The sequence below is a fragment of the Triturus cristatus genome, chromosome 1_1 (genome assembly GCF_964204655.1).
Source record: "Triturus cristatus chromosome 1_1, aTriCri1.1, whole genome shotgun sequence".
Lineage (NCBI taxonomy): Eukaryota > Metazoa > Chordata > Amphibia > Caudata > Salamandridae > Triturus > Triturus cristatus.
The window spans coordinates 147,793,806-147,816,497 of record NC_140579.1 but is presented as its reverse complement, the minus strand read 5'-3'; the positions used below and the strand labels follow the sequence as shown (position 1 = coordinate 147,816,497).

Here is a 22,692-nt window from a genome sequence, read left to right as displayed (position 1 = left end):
CCTTGCCGTGGCTTTACAGCTCACGAGCTGCGAGTCATTGGTTCCGTTTTTTGTCCATTTAATTATTGACAGTGCATTTCATTTTTGTGAAATCTCTTGTTAATAAAATTTAATATACTGAACCATCACTCGGACTCGTGTCAAATCCAACCAGTATGTGTGTGTGTTTGAGGAATAGATGGCTGTGCAGGAATCTTTGTCTTTTTAGTTTCTCTGCCAAGGTGTATGTTCCATGTAAGAATAATCCACCAACTGTAGATATTGTCGTAAACCCATGGGAGTTCATGGTGATGTCTCTCTTGTGAATTCCAAAAAGTTATTTTATCCACAATGTCCTGCAAACCTCAAAATGTCACATTTTTCTTGCAATATTGTGCCGAAATTCTCACGCTGTAGAAACATACAACTAATTATGTCAAAACGATCTGGTTTTGCAAGGGGGTCTCCCGGTAAAAATGGTGCCTCACTTGTGTGGGAGGCCCAAGTACCCGCGACAGGCAAGGGCCCAAAATGTAGTGAGGCGACATCAAAATTGCCTATCTCAAAACCACCTGGTTTTGCAAGGGGGGTCACTTGGGTTTTTGGCCCGGTGCTCGGCGGCCATCTAGGGAAACCTACCAAACCCACACATTTCTGAAAACTAGACACCCGGGGGCTTCCAGGGAGGCATGGCTTGCGTGGATCCCCCAACGTTTCCTTACCCAGAATCCCCTGCCAACCTCAATTTTAGCTGGAAAATCCCTTTTTTCACACATTTTTGTGTGGGAAAGTTGTGGCATCACCGGGCTCACTCAAATTTCCCACCACCCAGCGTTCCACCGGGTCTCCCAGTAAAAATGGTGCTTCACTTGTGTCGGAGGCCCAAGTACCCGCGACAGGCAAGGGCCCAAAAAATATTTTTGATAGGCAATGTTGATGTAGCATCACTACATTTTGGGCCATTGCCTGCCGCGGGCACTAGGCCGACCTGCACAAGTGAGGTACCATTTTTCTCGTAAGACTTTGGGGAACGCAGGGTGGGTGGATATTTGTGGATCCACGCAGATTCCGGAACTTTCCACCACAGATATGTGGGGAAAATGTGTTTTTTTTTGGATAATTTTTTAGGTTTGCAAGGGATTCTGGGTAACAGACCGTGGTGGGAGGCAGTCAAGTCACCCCATCCTGGATTCCCCTGGGTGTCTAGTTTTCAAAAATGTATAGGTTTGTTAGGTTTCTCAAGGTGCCCGCAGAGCTAGGGTTCAAAAACTAGAGCTAGACACTTTGCCAAAAAAGGGTCATTTTTCACTGTGAAATTGAGGTGTGACCACGTTGCATTTTGCGCCGTTTCCTGACGCGGGCACTAGGCCGACCCACACAAGTGAGGTACCGTTTTTCTCGTAAGACTTTGGGGAACGCGGGGTGGGTGGAAATTTGTGGATCCAAGCAGATTCCGGAGCTTTCCACCACAGAAATGTGGGGGAATGTGTTTTTTTGGACAATTTTTTAGGTTTGCAAGGGATTCTGGGTAACAGACCCTGGTGGGAGGCAGTCAAGTCACCCCATCCTGGATTCCCCTGGGTGTCTAGTTTTCAAAAACTGTATAGGTTTGCTAGGTTTCCCAAGGTGCCCGCAGAGCTAGGTTTCAAAAACTACAGCTAGACATTTTGCCAAAAAAGGGTCATTTTTCACTGTGAAATTGAGGTGGGACCACGTTGCGTTTTGCGCCATTTCCTGTCGCGGGCACTAGGCCAACCCACACAAGTGAGGTACCAATTTTCTCGTAAGACTTTGGGGAACGGGGGGTAGATGGATATTTGTGGCTTCACGCAGATTCCGGAACTTTCCACCACAGAAACGTGGAGAAAATATGTTTTTTTAAAACTTTTTTTAGGTTTGCAAGGAATTCTGGGTAACAGACCCTGGTGGGAGGCAGTCAAGTCACCCCATCCTGGATTCCCCTGGGTGTCTAGATTTCAAAAATGTATAGGTTTGCTAGGTTTCCCAAGATGCCCGCAGAGCTAGGGTTCAAAAACTACAGCTAGGCACTTTGCCAAAAAAGGGCAATTTTTCACTGCGAAATTGAGGTGTGACCACGTTGCGTTTTGTGCAGTTTCCTGTCGCGGGCACTAGGCCAACCCGCACAAGTGAGGTACCATTTTTCTCGTAAGACTTTGGGGAACGCGGGGTGGATGGATATTTGTGGCTCCACGCAGATTCCGGAACTTTCCACCACAGAAACGTAGACAAAATATGTTTTTTAAAAACTTTTTTTAGGTTTGCAAGGAATTCTGGGTAACAGACCCTGGTGGGAGGCAGTCAAGTCACCCCATCCTGGATTCCCCTGGGTGTCTAGATTTCAAAAATGTATAGGTTTGCTAGGTTTCCCAAGATGCCCGCAGAGCTAGGGTTCAAAAACTATAGCTAGGCACTTTGCCAAAAAAGGGCAATTTTTCACTGCGAAATTGAGGTGTGACCACGTTGCGTTTTGTGCAGTTTCCTGTCGCGGGCACTAGGCCGACCCCCACAAGTGAGGTACCATTTTCTCATAAGACTTTGGGGAAAGTGGGGTGGGTGGAAATTTGTAGATCCATGCAGATTCCAGAACTTTCCACCACAGAAATGTGGGGAAAATGTGTTTTTTTGGAAAAAGTTTTAGGTTTGTAAGGGATTTTGGGTAACAGAACCTGGTGGGAGGCAGTCAAGTCAGCCCATTCTGGATTCCCCTGGGTGTCTAGTTTTCAAAAATGTATAGGTTTGCAACATTTCACTAGGTGCCGGCAGAGCTAGTGTTCAAAAACTACAGCTAGACACTTCGCAAAAAAGGGTACATTTTCATTGTGAAAATGTGGTGTGTTCACGTTGGGTTTTGAGCCATTTCCTGTCGTGGGCACTATGCCTACCCAGACAAGTGAGGTACAATTTGTATCGGGAGACTTAGGGTAATTCAGATTTGCAAAGGAACTGTTATTACCTATTGACTTTCGATGCATTTCTGCCTTCCAAATGAAAGACATTGTGTAAAAAAGAAGTTATTCTAAAAAATGACTGATAATTCTCATGCTAGTATGAGTATTCCCAATTTCGGAAATCTGCAAATATCTACTGTTTCTAAACTCTATATTTTTTCCCATTTCAGAAATATATAGGGGTCTTTCATACCGATTTTTCCATGTACACATTTTTACAGAATAATTACTATATACCCGGTACATACTAAAAAACCATTGCAAGTTGCTGCTCAGTTTTTGGCTCTGGGTTCGTCGGGTTCTTGGTGAACCTACAAGTCCTATATATCCCCACAACCAGTAATGTCCAGCGGATGTAACGGTATATTGCTTTCAAAGAGCTGTCATAATTAGAAGAAGTTACAGGTGAAAACGTTGACACAAAAGGCTGTTTTTTCAACTAATTTTTAATTTATCCTATATTTAACTGTTAGTTTCTATAAAGAAACCTTGATGGATCTACACAAATGACCCCTTGCTGAATTCAGAATTTTGTCTACTTCTCTAAAATGTATAGCTTTCCAGGATCCACTATTGCTTTTGTACCCATTTCTACCATTAACTGGAAGGAGGTCGAAAGCACCAAAAATAGCAAAAATAGGCTATGTCCCAGAAAAATGCCAAAACTGTGTAAAACATGTTGGGTTTCTGACAAAAGTCTGGTATCCCCTAAAAGCTGGGAAAATTGTGATTTCAACCCCACAAACCCTTTTTTGATAACATTTGCAGGGAAAAACCCAGATGCTTTCATTTGCAGCCCGTTTTTCCAATTTTTCCGGAAAAAAAACATAATTTTGCTGTATTTTGGCTCATTTCTGTGACCCCTCCAGGGGAATCCACAAACCCTGAGTACCTTTAGAATCCCCATGATGTTGGAAGAAAAGGACGCAAATTTGGCGTGGATACCTTATGTGGTCAAAAAGTTACAGGGGCCTCATCGCGCACTACCCCAAATAGCCAAAAAAAGGCTTGGCACAAGAGGGGGAAAAGGCCTGGCAGCGAAGGGGTTAAAATCGTATAGGAAGCATTCCATTTGCGTTGTAGCCATAGGAAGCTGGAATCTCTTCACAGCTCTTTCCATCAGATTATGGAATCTGCCGATATCCACCGGCGGAGAATCCACAGGTACTGGTGAGGGAGATGCCGGAGATGGAATCTGGTAATCATCCCATTCTTTGTTGTGATCTGTTATCTCTCCTCCTCCTGGTCATCATCGTCTGTAGTGACAGGATCCTGGTGGTGTATTGTTTGAGGAGTTGTAGGCGCAACTTCCTCTAGTGGTTCCCTGCTTCTAACAGGAGTTGCAGGGATGGAACGTGGATGCGAGACCGGGATTTGCTGAGAAGCTGGTGTCGGCGGAAATCTCCTTTTATAGTCTGCCAGCATAAACTGCAGATCCATCATCACGGAAGATGGCATACCCACCATCTCTTCTTGGTACCCTTGACGATAATGTTGTTGTTGCGGAGGATACTGGTACTCCCCATATCCCTCCTCATAGTCATCATCCTGACACTTCACATGTAATTGTGAGGGACTACTGGAGTAGCCAAAGGGACCGTCGTCCTCCTCTCCTCTGAATCCTGCTTCTCCAGCAGGTGTGATGGCACCAGAGGAGTGATCTTGCTTGGAGAGGTGACTTCTGGTGTAATTCTCCTCTTCCTAACGATTTCCGGCTTATCTGGAATTTCCCTCATCGACGAGTCCGCCGACGAGATCACTGTTGACACCCTTGTCGACACCAGGCGTAAAGAGCTGTCCGTCGTCGACGACATAGTTGTCGTCGATATTCCCTTCGACGACCCCGTCGTCAACGATCCCGTCGTCGCCACGGTCGACGACGATCTCTTCATCGACACTGTCGTCGTAGCTGTCGTCGATGCCGCCGTCGAAGTAACCGGCGTCGACACCACCGTCGACGATGACGTCGTCGACGGAGAGGCTGAAAAATCCAATGATGGGGTCTTTGAAATGAGCTTTACCTCAATCTTCGTCGTCATCAACGATGGTTTCTTCGTCGACGATCCCGTCGACGATCCCGTCGACGATCCCGTCGACGATGCCTGTTTTTTTAGATTTTACCTCAGGAGGCATAGAAGACCGCTTCCTGAAGGGTTCCTTGACTCGAGGAGGTGACTTTGACGGCTCAGAACTCGTCTTCTTTGATTGTTTTTCACCAGAAGCATGTCCCTTACTCTCCTTTTCCACAGATTTAGGAGATTTTGAGGGACTGCGCCCAGAAGACCCGTGAGTGGTCTTTTTTAGGGCCTTCTCAGGATGTTCCCCTGAGGAATGAGCTTGAGGAGATTTTCTTCTCTTTTGAGATCTCCTAGATGTTGAGGAGGACTCTTCTTCACTGTCACTGGAGATAACCTCCTTTCTGGCCTTTGGCTTCTGCAGCCATATCAAGAGGCGCCCTTCACGATCTCTCAGAGTTTTACTTGAGAAAGTGCGACATACCTTACAGTCTTTGGCCTGGTGATCCGGGTAAAGACAGTAGATGCAGTCAGCATGAGGGTCATCAGTGTAGAGCTTCTTCTTAGAACAAGTTGTACAGGCCCTAAATAAACCTTTCTTCTCCATTCCAGACATTCTCTAAAGAATGTATTTGAAGACAATCCAGAGTAGTAAAAATCCAGTTGAATTTCTAAGAACAAAGTTCTTAAAAGAAGTTGAAAAAACAGAATTTGATCAGAGCTCAGAGGAGACTCCCTAGCACAACGTGCTGTAGAAAATCTGAGGGGCAGAAGGTTCTCTCAGGAGGGTTCTAGAGGGTGAGGAGCTCTGATTGGTTCAGGGACAAATTTGGTCTCTTTTACATAACGAAGGTTATGGGTTGCAAAAGGGAAATAGGCCTAGGCCTCTTTTCAGTTTGCTATCCAACTAAGTATTGCTTTTTTATATACCGGAGACTCCCGTCTCGACGACGGGGAATGATTCAGGCATGTGAATCTATGAAAGCTCCAATCCTGGAGTAAATCACAATTAGTCGTTTAGTCCAAAAGAGAAGTGTATAGTATTAAAAAAAAACAATAGCACAAGTGCCACAATGCTTATTACTAATGGTTAACTTTCTTCAACGTTCATTTGTGCAATACAACTTGTCAGTTTCTTAGTGCTGGGCATTATGCAGTGCAGTTAAAAGAATGTTAACAAACTTCCCAGCCCTTGCTAGAACTTGGGCGGAATTATTACTGAAGCACAAATCAGATGCTTCCCTGCAGTGTCTCAGTAACTTTTCCCGATAGACTGGGACCAATAGACATCGGCGATCATTGGCAAGATGAGGGCAACAACATAGCAGACGTAACCAGGACTTATGTGGATAATTGCAGAGCCTACAAGTTAGCTGACCATTCCTCCGAGCCCACAGCGGGTTAAAGTCATGAATTGGAAAGGCTAACAGCCTCATATAAATAATTTTATTACGAGTCTGTGATTGGAGAGAGTAATTAAAATATGGTTGTGGTTTCCCCTTGATATACGAGGCATCCAGAGCTGTAAGGAGTGTTTTTTGGGAAGCCGAGCAATATCTCTCTCGAATGATACTAGAGTAATTTGGCTTTTTATCGTTTTTTTCCACGTTGACAGGGGAATAATTAAATTAGAGAAGCTTATGATTTCAATATTCAATGTGGAAATGGCCAAGTGCAACTGTCTGTACCAAGGAGAGAGTCCGTCCGTGAATACTGATTGCAATTGTTCTTTTATGGATTGAGCTGGTGCACGCAAAGTATAGATATAGAATTGAATTAAGTCTCCCAGACAATGAAGATCTGCACTTGCCAAGCCCAGCTCAAGTCTCAGCCTCGCCCTCCTTGCATGCTGGGGAGCCGAAAATATTTTCTTATAGGCCTTTATTTGATAATTCACTAAAAATTAATCCATTTTGCCAGGGAAAGCCCGGTGACCATAAGACACTCGGAAGCAGTTTGGTGCGTAAGACCCTTAAGATTGACTCGGCTATGGGGCTGTGCAAATGCCGATTCAAGCGCCTCAGACTATGTATAACCCCTGCTCCCTTGGGCCGAAGATGTTTGAGATGGGCTACTTGATTTGCCCTTTCGTTAAACCAAACTCCTAAATAATTGTAGCTAGTGCAGGTCGCTATATGTAGACCTCCTGCTCGCCAAGACGGGTTTTTCTTTTTTTTATGTTTCCCAAAAATCATGACTTTAGTTTTTGACTCATTCATCAAAGATTGTTTTTTATATCATATGTGTTAAGGGCAGTGAGCGCTCTTTGTAGACCTGTTTTTGTATGGTCTATAATAATAATGTCATCAGCATATTGCATAATCTGTAGTCGTACAACTGTGTTTCTTAACCTTTTGACTTCTGTGGATGCCCACTGAATCATTCATGGAACCCCGCCTAAGTAATTTCTGTGATTTGAACCTCAAAGCCTTACACAAAAATACATACACATCAAAGAAATACTCAAATTATGGATTATTTTTATTTAACCCACAAACAAAAATTTAGTCAAAACTAAATTTGTAATGCGAAGGTTTTCAAATGTATTTTTATTTTTTAAAGAAAAAGTGGTATGGTAGAGTCTAGCACAGCACTTTCTCTTTTTTGCTCTCAATGCATCCCCTTTTTTGTCTGCACATGCTAGCGCTGCTACAATTGAGGCCACCAATCGTACACACTAGATTCTTTTTGCTGTAGTTGCGCTGCTCCATCTAATCAAGAAAAAGGTACCAAATTAATTTGTAGCCTCCAATTTGAAAGTCCTTCCCATTGACAAAGCGTTTTTAGAACGTTTCATTTTCATCTTCTTTTTTTGCATATCTTTTTTATTGATCTGCTAATCATATTTAATTGTTTTAATAGTCGCTGAGTAGGTGTCGCGGACTACAGGTTAAGAACAGCTGTAATACAAGATTTACAAATTCCTATTATGGGACTATATATCGGAAAGCTTAACTTTTAACAGTTCCCCGCCTTCTAGAGCTTACTTTTTAAAATCTTCATTTCCATTGGTTGTAATCTTTACTTAAAAAAAATTACATGGATTTGTTTTCCTTTGATTAAAGCAAATATATTAAAGCTAATCAGGAGATTTTTGGGGAGGAGTTTTGAATGCCTTTAGAGAAGGTCCGGCTCTAATGGCAGCTGGAAGTGGAGGGTTGCTTGCTAGCTGGTCGAAGATGCTGAAACTGGAGCCACACAGGGCAGTTTGACTTAGGAGGCGCTGAGTGGCAGATCTAGGGTCCCAGGTAGGAGTGTATCAGTTAAGATATCAGAGAGGTAGCCCGGGAATATGTTGCTAACAGCTTCATAACCAAGTATCAGGTACTTTTAGAGGGCACTTCTCTTGGTACAGAGCCAGCCAGCCTAGTGCAAACCAACAGCAGCAGGGGTAGTTCTGGTGAAGTTTAACACTTTGGCCAGCGGGGAGAAAGAATAAGTCTGTCATTTCAGGACTCTACATTACTGAATGCTAGAGAGCTCATCACTAGCTTGGCCATAGGGAATAGGACATTTGGGTAGATCTTGCTTCTATTGACAGAACTTGGCGCCTTGTCTGCTGTGCCTGCTGCTATGATCAATGATTACAGCGCATGGACGGGCTAAGGAGAAAGCCAGAATTTCTAGTGGAGGAAGCGTTAGTCAGGATGTGAGGAGGGAGGAAGACTGAGGTGTTGGGAGAGAAGGAAGGAGGATGAAGAAGGAAACCAGAACTCGTGCTTTGATATTCTCAATGTGAGGGACTATAGGGCCTCCCAATGACTTCATAGATCTAGGACCACCAGTGTGGCAGAGGGGCAAGAAAGTAGGAACAAGAAAAAGATGTGGGTGCCATGTGCGAATAGGGGTCATGCAAACTCCTTTCCAGTTGCCACTCCCGGGCTTCTGGGCGCAGGGTTTTTGATTGTGTGCTTCAGCCACAGAGGGCGCCTGAGTCCAGCCAACTGCATGGAAGACACAAACATTTTTTCACATTTCCCATCAGGTAACATGGAATAGTACCCCAAAGGGCATTTTTCAATTTATAAAATTTGATCTCTGTATAGAATTTTCATAATTTTGTGACTTTTTGATAATGAAATCTTAGTTTTATTGTCTGACTTGGCCTGACCACTCAGGTGCTTTATTTCTTAACTGCTGCTGTTTGGCTTGAACGTCAGAATATCGAGGCCAGAGATATCATAATGCAAAGAAATGTTGGTCTCAATATCAAGCACCAAAATACTGTGCAGGTCAGTATGGGTTCAACGTTCTTCAATCCACAACCGATTACCTAGGAGATGTGCAATGCATCAAGCTGCGTATAAATGTCATTAGCTATAGTAAACATACACCTCACTGCATTAACTTACCCTCATTGTAGTTTTACACTCTTTATTTTGGGCTCAATATTTCTGTACCACAATATTTTGTCCACCATATTCTGATATACGAAATGTTTGGCGAATTTTACGCATATAACATTTTCTCTGAGGTAAGTGTTTCTGTTTTTGCCAGGGTACCACAGGGAAACTATGGCTTCCTCGCAGAAAACAATATACCAAACATGCTGAACAAGAATTTCCGCAAACTGCAACAGACATATCAAAGAGTGGCTTATTGCGTGCATGTGAAATTTAATATCCTTACTGTGTCATACAGCAGTGCGCCTTCACCACTAATTGGCAACTGTGCCACGGAAAGACAGATCACTACATTGTTAAATTGATTCAAAGGTACTCCTTAAGGTCTTGGAAACGGGAAAAGAGGTGTCCCTTGGGGTGGACTCCTGGCAAGACCACATGCTTGTCTCCCTCATCATGCACACCACACCTTCAATGACTTTAGAGCCAAAGGTCTGCTGGTGATGACTCCAACATGAAAGAGCTAACCTTTGGGTGGTGACTAATGGTCCTGCTACTGGCATCCAACCAAATAGACTCTTGAAGATGACACTTGGAGTCACTCACTGGATGCTCCTGCTCATTAGAATATGTGTTGTTCCACCCCCAAAAGCATTCCTTGGGGTAGGTGGTCTCTTGGCAAACTCTCTCTACAAAGAGGAAAGAAAAACCTTTTACCCTACCCCAAGATGAAGGGCAACACTGGACAGAGTCATGTATGGCTAACAAATCCCACTGAAAAGGGAGCTCACGTGGCACTGTTTGTTATACTCACCAATGAGAGTTGACAATCTTGCAGAGTGCCAGCTCGCAGCACATCCTGAGGTTGGCCTGGTGGTCTCCCAGCGTGGAGGACGAGCAGCGCATGGGGTCCACTTCACAGTTCTCCTCCGACTCATACAGGGCTCGGATGAACTCGCCTCAGAATAGGAAGGGGAAGGAGAAGGAGAGCAAGAGAAAGGAACAGAGACATACTTTACATAACGTAGGGCACTCAAACTATTTAGGGATGTATGCCTTCCAGACCATTTGACCCTTTTGTGAAAAACTAGAAGTTCTCCATCTCACTGAGTTACAGCTGGTGAAAGGAAAAGAAGCCCACTGCTTGGAAGAGTGTAATGCTGGAGGGTGGTATCCAGGCACTGAATACCCAAATGTTGTCTATTTGTGATATCACCCACACATAGAGATGTATATGTGTGGTGTGTGAGCAGCTGATCCCATGCTGGAATTTCTGTTGGCTTCAAATCTAAGGCTTGCTTCTTTGTAAAGATAAAAACTGGATATTTTTTGTTGGCCAAATGGTAATTTAGTCTGCATTCCTTTGGGCGTAGGCTCCTTCTCAAACAGTATGTATTAGTTATATTTTTATTTTATTTGTCTCTTGTATTTTACTAGTTTCCGATGGTTCACCTTTTACACCAAAAAATAAGTAGAGAGACAGCGGCTAAAAGAAGCAAACAAGTAACTCGGGGACATATCTATGTGCAGAGAATACTGGACCAGCTAGCTCCGTCCAAGAAACAACATGCTGACTGGGAGAGGTGTGTGCCATTCCCCTTTTCTGTCTTCCCCAATTATCATAGGCGTGAATGTACAACAGATTCCATTCACATATGTGAACTTGTCTGCATTTGTGTTCTTGTATTTACCTTAATTTAAGGATCTTGCATGTTTTTTTTATACTTTTACCCCTATCTGGTAAAGAAGGGCTGTGTGTCTGTGCACCTTAGTGTATACTCTCTACTCTAGTACACCACATCGAAGCTGGCTTCTGGTCAGTCCCAAGTGATCTTTCCTGGACACCCCTGTCTAAGACATACTTGTGCTGAAGGTGTATCCCACCCAAGATCAGGTACTGTGGTAATGCCTTAGTAGCCTGGATCCTACGTAGAAAATTAACAATGTGTTAGTGGCATCATACCCTACACAAGTGCCTTAGTAGCACCTACTTTGGACGCTTGTCATGCCGTAGTGGTATCACACTCTATGAGTGACATTGTGACAATGTTTTTGTGGGTTCGGACCTTGCACATTAGGGACCTTCAGAAGTTGATGTGTACAATAAATCTCCCATTCCAACACTGCCCCTGGCTCATCCTACTACAAACATGTACCTGACACTGTGAGACAGCCCCCCAAAGTTTCTCAGATAGACTCAACAGACCTGCACACCTTGTACCAAGAGATGGCCGACGGGTGTCATAAGCTGAGCTAAGCTTGCCATTCCACAGCCCGAGATGGTTCCAACATAAAGCACATCTAATACTCTGAGACAGCATCAGCAATTGTCTCCAGGGTTGACATATTGTCACCATAACATACCTACACACCTCACACTATAATAGTTTAATCTGACTGTTGCCAGATGTCTAAGGGCAAAAACTTACCAATGGCGTCCTTGAGGTATTTCTGTCCAATCAGCTTCAGGTATTCCTCTATGGCTTTTGTAGCGAGGGTGTTCTCGCGGAATATGAGGTGCTCTCTGTCCATGAACCTGTCCACTTCTGTCATGGCCATGTCGGACAGAAAATCCTGGCAAAAGACAGAGTTTGAGTCAGAGTCAACCGGATCCATTAGAAATGTGGCACAGCCTGTGCCAACATTAACAGAGCAATTCCAGGGTGGAGCAAACTATCACAGTGAGGCTGAATCTGAGTGAGACTCAAACTTATGACCCATGAGCAGCGATACCAAGGGACACAGAACTAGCTCAATCGTTGTGGGACAGGAATTGTCAAAGGGGAGTAACATGAGAAAATGGCTTAACTTTCAGGGAAAGTTGTATCAGAACTTTCTGCTGAATTTGTACATTCAGCAGTGATTGGTCAGATTCCAATGGAAGTCACTGAGGGAAACCTGAACTTCCACCTGGGCAACCCCACCGACAACAACTCCACCGACCTCCTGGACAGATTGGAGAACATCAGCCTCAAGCAACTGGTCACAGACCCCACGCACAAAGCAGTCACACGCTGGACCCTATCTTCACATCCAGCAACAGAATCAGATACAGTCACACCTCGAAATTTACCTGGTCGGACCACTCCATTGTACACTTCACCCTAACCGGATGCACCTGCACCGACCCCAACCACGAGCGCGCCCTCTTCCGCAGCTGGTCCGAGGTCATTCAGCAACAATACAGCAACCCCTTCAGCACCACACAGCCCAACACCACCACTAACTTGGATCAGGAAGTACAGAACATGGAATGACTGGTTCACCTGCGCCGCCGACCAAGCCTGCCAAAACACACAGACCCTCCAAACAGCCATCTGGTATACCCCAGAACTCAGCATGTCAAAATACAGCTGCAAACAACTGGAAAGAAGATGACACTCCAGCAGGAACCACACATTCATATCAGTCCTCAGCAACGACCACTGTCAGATCAAAGCCGCGAAAAAAGAGTCCCTCACCCACCAGATCGAGACCACCGCCAACCAAGCCAAGGAACTTTTTACCATCATAAGAGAGTTCACCTACCCATCAGCCACAGCAAACTTCATCCCCTCCTCACAGGAACTCTGCTACGCCCTCGCTGACCCCTACCACAACAAGATAGCAACCATCTTCAAAAACTTCGATCCCCAACCCTCAGACCTCCTCAGCATCCCATCGATCACCAACGCCGACCAGCCACTCACCACTTGGGAACAACTCAGTACACCAAACACAGTCACTCTTATAATCTGCATCCACTCCGGAGCACCCACTGACCCCTGCCCTCACCGACTCTTGAAATTTGGAATTGATGAGATCAGCTGCCAACTCCCCACCATCCTCAACGCCTTGATAACCACAGCCACCTTTCCCAATGCCTGGAAACACGCAGAGCTCAGAACCCTCTGCAGACCCTACTGAGGTCCAGAACTACCATCCCATCTCACTGCTCCCATTCCCCGATAAAGACCTGGAGAAGGCCATAAATCTCCAACTTTCCAAACACCTGGAGAGAAACAACCTACTTGACCCTGCCCAGCCAGGCTTCAGAGCCAATCACATTACAGAGACAGCTCTGATCGCTGCAACAGATCCACACCTTATTTGACAGAGAAGAATCAGATGCCCTGATCCTGCTGAACCTATTTGTAGCCTAGACACTGTCTCCCACCACACACTCCTCGATTGCCTACATCAATTTGGTATCATAGACGATGTGCTCAGATGGATGGCATCCTTTTTCGCAGGATGCACCCAGAGAATTCGCCTCCCTCTCTTCACATTGCAAGCCAAACACACCATCTGTGTCATCCCACAAGGCTCATCCCTCAGCCCAACACTCTTCAGCGTCTACATGACACTGCTCGCACACATCTTCAGATCGTACGGCATCAACATCATCTCCTATGCCGACAAAACTTAGCTCATCCTCTCGCTTTCAGCCAACCTCACCTCGATGAGGATCAACTTCCACAACTGTATGAAGAATGTCTCAGCCTGGATGAAGGACAACTGCCTGAAGCTCAACACAGACAAAACAGAGGTGCTGATCTTCGGCAAACGACTGGTGGCTGTCGGAACTCTGACCCAATCCTCACCTAATGACCACCCCCGCAACCTTGGCATGATCCTCGACAGCGAACTCTCCATGAAATGTCAGGTCAATGCCGTCTCTTCAGCCTGCTTCCACACGCTCTGCAAAATCTTCAAGTGACTCCACACCAGGTAAACGGTGGCACACGCCCTCATCACCAGCTAACTGGATTACGGCAATGCCCTCTATGCAGTCACCACCACAAAACTCATGAAAACACTACAGATGATTCAGCACACAGCCGTCAGACTGATCCTCAATCTGCACAACAGAACCCACATCACTCAGCACCTGAAGGACCTCCAATGGCTCCAGGTCCAGAAGAGATGCCATTACAAGCTCCTGACCCATGCATACAAAGTCCTCCATGACCTACGACCCGCATACCTGAACCGCCACCTGCACATTCATCAAATTCCCAGGAAACTCTGCTCTGCACACCTCACCCTCACACAGATACCTTGCATACGCCACTGCCACACCGGAGGAAGCTCCTTTTCCCATCTCGCCACTAAAGCCTGGAATTCCCTCACCCTCCACCTCCGCACCCTCACTGACCCACTTGAGAAAGGGGCTCAAGACCTGTTTTTTAGACTGAGACCAGCAGTAAGCACCTGGGTACCCTCTCAGGTGACAAGACGTGCTCTACAAGTACAACCTGATTGATTTAAAGCCCCAAAAATAGAGAAAAACCTTAAACTGGTGTAACTTACTATGAGCATTGCTCAAGTAACATCAGCGATATTTATCAGGGGTGTGGAATTTAATAAAATATCTACTTGTCCATGGGGCAGGTAGCTTCACAAATCTGCTTGTCCTGCAATAAAATCCACTTGTACCTTTTGTGCCATGTAATACGGCAACAAAATATGGCAGCATCACATTATATAAGATCACTGATATAGCCTCTCAGATTATGCCAGGGCTCATACCATGGTAGGGTTTGAAAACTAGCCATTCCCTTATGTTGCCACGTTTCCCCAGATCTACATACTGGGGCTGAAGGTAATGGTAAGCAATAGTTCCAGGGTTGGAATGCCTTTTTGAGTCTGTGCAAACCTACTAACTTGCATTTTTTAAGGGTTTTCACCAACATTTCTCTAATCTTTTCCCATACTGAGAAAGGTTGGAACTTAACTCCCGACCATGGCAGATGTGAAACTTCTTTCAGGTTTGGGGAAAAAGTTGTTGGAGGGAAAGTGAACATGCAAACACTCAGATTTTCGTATGACCAAATCTACACATGCATATTTTCTCATGCTAAAGTGCAGTTCACAAATATTTTCTAGGAGTACTGTTTCCTGACCTAATTCTGTAACTTTTAGTGAATTCACGAAAGTTGTATATCTGCACTTAATACAAAGACATATACCATGGGTGGACTTTTGAGACTTTCTTTAATATTTGGCCCCCAATTAGGCCTGGCGTTAACCATGGTCTTTTACGTTTAATAAAATTCTGTCTCTCTCTATCAGCTGGCTTCACTGTGAGTGACAGCATTCTGCTCTTTCACAAGGAGCATACCGGCACACAAAGTAGTTTTGTTTAGTACCAGGAACTGTGTGCTTTTTGAGGCCAAAAACTATTTTTGCTTTTGCCAATGGTGAGGGCCCGGCAGCTGCCACACCAATTTGGTTTTACAAAACCATGCCAAACCAAGTCAGACATTGACAAAACCAAAACGCTGATCATCAATTACAGACCTGCTGGCTTTGCCAATGCATGTTTATTTTTATGTTTCCCAAAATCTTACTGAAACTGGTTACACTGATTTTCCGTTATGAATATATTTGGGAAATACTAATATACATCAACACTTTTTACTAAATGATGTTGCAAAGAAATGGTACTTAAAATGTTATAGTAGTTTAGCCAAATGTCTTTTTTCCCTACTTGCCTTTTTTGGGAACATTTCATTTTGAAAGCAAAGACTCGTCAATCTTGCTTTCAAGCCTTTGCAAATATTTGCATCTAATCACAGAGCATTCTGGGAGCATTATACATAGCCTCATATTGCTAAACTCTGAAAATGTGTGTATACATTTTTATACTGGAACCACTGTCAGTAGTACATTCCGAGCTTACAACATTTACTTAGATCACTCACCCTAATAAGAAAGGCTTTGCATTAATGCACCATAAATACAAGTTTGAACAGCATTAACACATGGACACAAATATTACCTTGACTACAGATAGTGCCCTTCCCTGATCCATAATGTGGTACTGAAAATTGGCAGCCAAATGGTTTGTGCTGCAGGGAGTTTGCCTTACTTTTCTCAAGGACAAAACACACATGAAAACTTGTTGCCCTTGACCTCAAACAATATGTGCTGGGCGTCGGGCTATAGGAATTCCACATCCCTGTTTATACAGAGCACGTTTATAGCACTTTACAACAGCAAAAAACATCAGAGAGAGAGAGTGATGTCTAAACAGAGATGAGGCGAAGAAGGTTTTTTATAAAGAACTCTCAGCCTCTTCCCAACAGCAGGGACAAACTCACATTGCTGTGTCACCAACATCAGCACATCCAGAATGAAGAGCATTCAAAGAATTTGCAACTCAATTTAAACCTTAGAGAGAGATTCCAATGTAAAGCTACTCTAGGCCACACAAACACAGAGTCACAGCCTCCGACAGTCAAAAAAGGTGTTTGTCACTTAATAATCCCTGTAATGGACTGCAACAATTAAGTGTAGCTTAAACAGAATCCCTAGAGACTGCTGATTGAGACCTTGCATCCCTGTCCCAGTCACATGGGCTGGAACCAGGGTACAGCCAGCAACAAATAAAGCTAGAGCTACCAGAGAACAAACAAGCATTTTCAATGCAATAGGTCTCGCATTTGCGAGAGTTTAAGCTATTGTAAGTTGTAACTGACAATGCCTTTTATTTATGTGTTTTTAAAACCAACACACATATAAAAGGAATTGTTATTTATAATGCCAATAGCTCAAACTCTTGCACATGCAAGACCACTTTAATGGTGGCCGCGCCTCTTTCTTTAGACAATGCTTGCCATATTCAGGATACAGTGAGCAGCGTATGGGGTGCTTCACCCAAAAATAAATAAACAAAGGTTCTGTAGCGCTGCCACTAAAGTTAAAGCGGACTGCGCTGGAAAATTAAATTAAAAAGTGCTTGACTATAGTTACAGCGGACCGCGCTGAAAAATAAATAAATAATAATAAGTGCAGCCGCTATAGTTTAAACGGACCGTGCTGCAAATTAAATAAATAAGCAAGGCCACTATAGTTGAAGCGGACCGGTAGCCATTACTATTAAAAATATAAAAGCAGCCGGCATGCTGCCTTGCAGGAAAGCACGTTGTGGGTGGAATAGTTGAACATCATTAAAGAAAATAGTGCTCACAGAGTAGATAAAGCAGACCGAGTGACAGCATAAATAAAAAGTCCAGTCCTTATGGGAGGTTACAAATACAGACAAGGCGGTACCAAGGAGGGACTACTAAGCATATTTATCGACGAAAAGCAACAATTTCGAAAGGACAGTAAGAGGAGCCAATTGGAAAGATGGGCGGGAAACGGACAGAGCTTCTATTCGAAACCTCAATACAGCATGCCTTGCAGATCAGCACATACGCTGCCCAGGCTCGACCTAAACAAGCATTGGCATAGCCAATAGGTCTCGCCTTTGGGATCTTATACGTGTTTAGCCATGCAACAGTTGCATAACGAAACACTTATAAGGTCCGAAAAGCAATACCTATTGGCTATGCCAAGCGGCCTTGCGGCCGCAAAAGTGAGGGTGTTCGTGATAGCGATCAAACATCAAAGCGGCCCAGCGGCCGCTAAAGTGAAAATAATCGCGGTAAAAGTGGCGCGCGCGCCCGCGCACATGCACTGTAGCTCTAGGCTGGCCTGGTAGCACTTTTTGGAGCCCTCTCAATAAGTCTCGCCAGACCAGCGCATGCGCTGGGTCAGGCGAGACCTAAAAAGGACCTGTATTTCTTGTAATAGTTATATAATGGCTCGTTCCAAGTTGGTTTGAAGAGATATTTCTAGTATTTTCTCTCTAAGAAAGGTAACTAATCTCTGCATGCCCAAAGGTACATCTTGTGATTCAATATGTTCTGGCATCTGAGCCAGATTCAAACTTTTGAAACAGCCAATGGCCACCGAATGCAGCCTATGCTCTTCTTTCCCCTCGTGTGGCTTAGGAGGACATCTTGCAGCATGATATTCCTACCTCCCTAAATGTTTGGAGGATCCTACTCTTTTCTTCGGCATGACCTCAGTCGTTGGCAGAACAAATACCTTTTAAACATATTGACGGATGTTAAAAAAATGCAAGCTAAGTCAATTAGTCTGTAGTACATATACAAACACGCTCATAGGATCAATAAAGAAAAGGTAAATTTGCATATTATGAGTATGAGTAAGTACGAATAATAAAATATCAGTATCAATAATAAAATGTCGGTATTTGGCCATATCTTTCCTCCCCTTAAGTTAAAAAAAAAAAAGACAGTGGGTTAAAATAGCCGGTGAAACAGGCTCTTTGCTTTGGTGGAGAGTAGAAGCTTAAAACTGGTTACCGAACTATATCTTCCTAACAACCACAGGGCTTTAGTGTGTGCCACATGTGAATGTCTGTGGCTTCCTATTGTTTTCACAGAACGACGCTGTAATGTTCTGTTGCACTGCACTCCCCATGGGCGTTACTACACAACCAGCAGCTCAGTGGGTGGCGGGTTTGGCCCCCCTGCAGTGCCACTGGTGTTACGGCTTCACATCCATAAACCTAGAAGGCTGTGCACAAGCCTTATCTAACGTTTCCAAGCGATCACATGTTGCGATGACGAAAGCATATAAACATTGGAAATGTAAAGAATGTCGGTCAATGCGATCCCCAGGAGAACGTGGAGACTCCGCATTTCTTAAGCCCCTCCATCGGCCCTCACTTTCCGCCTCCCCGGTCTAGGAGATGATCATCTTTACATGGGAGATTTAATTTCACGTTATTCGCTTATTAGAAAGACATCACCGCGCTTTCAGGGGTCCCGTGGTGTTTGCGTTGCTATGGCGTCATTATAACACACGGGGTACCATGCAATTCAACGCGTCGATGTTATAGGGCAAGAAGCAGGAGCTCACAGTATCCTGTTCTTCTGGGGGCCTGCTGGGGCACATGGACCGGTAGATACCACGTCCAGCGTCCTTCCCAACAGATGCGCACAGAGCATTTTATTTATTTATTTATTTATTCATTTTATGCGTTTTTATATAGCGCGGACTTTACCCGAAGGTGTCAGAGCGCTTCACAATAGGAACAGTAATGATACATGAGGAGAAAATTACAAGTGAGCATGTTACAAAAGCGAACGTTACGTTACATGAGGCAATAGTGACAATTGTGCAAGTATCAAGGGCAAACAAAATACAAGAGGTAGTAAACGATACGTTACAAAGGGAAAACGTGACGTGTGCAGGTTACAAAAGCATACAAAGTACAAGTAGAGGTAAAATACTGCAATAAATGGCAGACACTAAAAACACTAAAACAAACGTTACGTTACATGAGGCAATGGTGGCAATTGTGCATGTATCAAAAGCAAACAAAATACAAGAGGTAGCAAACGATACGTTACAAAAGGAAAGGTGACGTGTGCATGTTACAAAAGAGTACAAAGTACAAGTAGAGGTATAATACTGCACTAATGGCAGACACTCAAAACACAAGAACACACTGGGAAGGCACTTCTATAGACATGGAGAACAGAATAGTGCCAAACACTCACCAGCCCTCCCGCAGCAATATACAGGTAGCATAAATAAGCAGACAAGACAACTTTTTGGTGGAGAAAATTGCTGCAGGTTTATAAGCATACCAAATATGCCAACATGGTGGGTTATCTTACAGGCGATCCAAAGGCAAGCCGCCCCTCGCTGCCTACCACCTGATGGGCCAACTTGCATCGTGGTCTTAGCCAATCGGTGCTTAGCGGTTGTGGTGAGGGGATAGCCCCTCCCACTTCCGGTGAAACATTGGTCCACCATATAACTCACGCCCCCCCCTACGTGGGGCGGAGCGTTCAAGCGACCCCCGGTTGTATAGGTTTCCAACCGCCCGTAGGACAGATGGGGCGCCGTCGCACCCCAGGGTCCAACGCACAGACTTCCTGGGGATATTCGGTCTCAACACCCTTTGTGCTCCTGAAGAGGGTACCCCTGAGTACCTTTCCGCCTCTGGATCGCCATGTAACTCCGCCTGCAACACAAATAAAAAGATTAGAACATTCCTCCTCCCCTCACCCTGACATGCCGGGTAAGCGGTAGGGAGGGAGTCGGCGTCAGGGCGAGGGGACAAAGAGGCCGCCAAGGGGGCGGGGGGGGGGGGACTATATACCTCTCCCTGACCCCCCCCCCCCCGGCCAGAAGTGACGTGCCGGGGACCCCAACAGGGGTCTCAGGCCAAACACTAGGCTGTCCAGTGTGCCATCTTGTGGCACTAAAGGGGCCGCCCTCTTATGAGGGTCCCCTGCGGGGACTGTCGGTCAGCCCGCATTTCTTATAATGGAAGGACTTCCTTCAGATAATAGAGGGCGTGAATTAAATTTGGAAGTGTCTTTGAAGGAGGAGAGCTTTGAGGTGAGGTGTTTCTCAGCGAAAACAGGGGTCTGAGTCCCCTCTTCCTTGTCTTCATGGTGCTGACTGAGTGCTGGAGTCAGCGACCTCACTTTGAAAAGGCTGTGTCTCATCTTTTGGCTGCAGAGCACAGTTGCATAGCCCCTGGTGGGACTGCATGTCCCAGGGTACACAGCGCTGCTACTCGATTGATAACAGCTGCAGGGGGAGGAGTCCAGCATTAACAAAACTGCCAGAGACTCTCACCGGCGCGGGACGCGCGCGGGCGGCGCCCGGGCAAGGCCCGGGCCAAGGGCGGGCCCGTCCTTGCCCGTCACTGACCGGAGGTGGCTGGGCCATTCCCTTTAGTATTTTGACCTCTGGAAAGAAAGGTAACTGCTATAATGGCTATTAGTGGCAACCCTGCTCGTATAAAAAGGAAGCGTGCATGTACTGATAAAGCCTCTCATACCACCCTTGACACTACTTCAGTTATGATGCCCACAGCAATTGATTTGATGTTGCAAAAAGCTATTGGGGCAGTGAATTCGGAGATCGAACTTACAGAAAGACGCTTATCAATTACACCGGACTGTTCAACTTTGGTAACACCCATTTCACCTATTATAGTTAATTGTACTGAACCTTCTGTAACCTGTTTTCCTTTACAAAACATAGAACTACAAATAGATTCAGTTGAAGAAGTCAATCCTAAAATATCTAAGATAAGCAGTAAAAAAAAAAAAAGACAGGTTCAAACTAAGGGGAAAAAAGGAGGGAAGGGTAGTATGAAAAAATCTTTAATTGATACAGGCTTAGAGAGTGATCTCGATAGTAATAATAGAACGATGGGACACCAAACATATCCCCCTTGGGCCCAAGCACTATTAGCAGACCTCCTTATACAATGTAGGATTATTATAAAGGAAGAAATTGCTCCGCTATATGATCATGTCCAAAACTTAATGACTAGTGTGAGTAAAATCCAGTTGCCGAAGCAACCGAGTGCTAATAGTAATTCACCACAAAGGCAGCAAATTAGGGCTGAAATCCAACAAGTACACAAAAGCCCAAGGCCCCATACGACATTGGCCCCACCAATACCTAAAGAGGTAGTTGCTATAAGCAACATGAGAGATAACACCACTGACCTACAAATGAGACCGAGAAATGCTGACCCAAGTCAAACCTTAGGTAAAGGAGTAAAACCAATTGACATGGAGGTGAGGAGTAATAAAGCAATGGAGGAAAATAGAGATGTGGTCACCCGTCAGAAAGAAAAACAGAAATTCTTACTTCCAATAATTAACTTACCCCCAGCGGCAGTCCCATATGTGGTCATTCTTGCTGGAGTACCCGAACGTAAACACAACCAGTACGAGTCACAATTAGATCTTAGAAAAAAGACACTGTCATGGCTGGTTAGGTATAAACAATTTCCATATACTAGGACCAATGAGATTCTAATGGTGCGTCGGGTGGCATAGGTGGGCCAAACTAAAAAAACTACACAAGGAGATTGTGTGATAATCAACTTCAAATATCCAGAAGTTGTCCACAGATTGCTAAATTATCCGATGCACCCTATGGACCCCCAGACTACCATCAAAACCTTGCCATTAGATTATTTTTATCCTCTTCCCCTGAATATTTCTGAAGATTACTCCTATTGGGATTGTGGTAGCTGGCGTGGGGACTTTTACAGGATGACACCAAGTGCTCTCCCACTATATAATATACCGGTAACAAATAGGTTTACCCCCCTCGAGGAGATCGATTGACTGGGATGCATTGTACTCCATAATGATTCCAAATCAGGAATGGGAAATTTGGACGAGCTCCCGGAGTTAACACAGCATCAGAGTCAAACGGTAGCCCATATGGAGGAGCATGTAGAAAAACAACATCAGGGTAGTCCCACCCAGGAGGGGTTAATTAAAATCAATATTTTACAAAAGATTAATGTGACAGACACGGACCCAACTCTCATACATCTGCCAAGGGGCGAATTAACTAATTTAGATAAAATTAAGATCTTGTCTTGGAATGTGGCGGGTTTGCAAAAAAAAACTGATTGCCCCGATTGGGGATCTTTTATAGACAAATTTGATGTATGTATATTTCAGGAGACTTGGGCGAGGGAAGAAACAGTAAGGTCGGGCTTTGCCTCTTTTAACCATTTAGCATTGATGGGGAAAAGGGGAAGGCCCTTTGGGG

General features: G+C 44.7%; 1 protein-coding gene across 6 annotated transcripts in view; it reads right to left on the bottom strand.

The window, feature by feature from the left end:
* The window catches only part of SYNGAP1 (synaptic Ras GTPase activating protein 1), a 1,959,930-nt gene that overhangs the window by 225,832 nt on the left and 1,711,406 nt on the right, over positions 1–22,692 (bottom strand). For all 6 annotated transcript variants that reach the window (XM_085623761.1, XM_085623749.1, XM_085623769.1 and 3 more), the window contains 2 exons: positions 11,736–11,880; positions 10,121–10,265 (listed from right to left, as the gene is read on the bottom strand). In XM_085623761.1, coding sequence (XP_085479887.1) covers positions 10,121–10,265; positions 11,736–11,880 — 290 coding nt within the window. The remainder of the gene's footprint in view (positions 1–10,120; positions 10,266–11,735; positions 11,881–22,692) is intronic.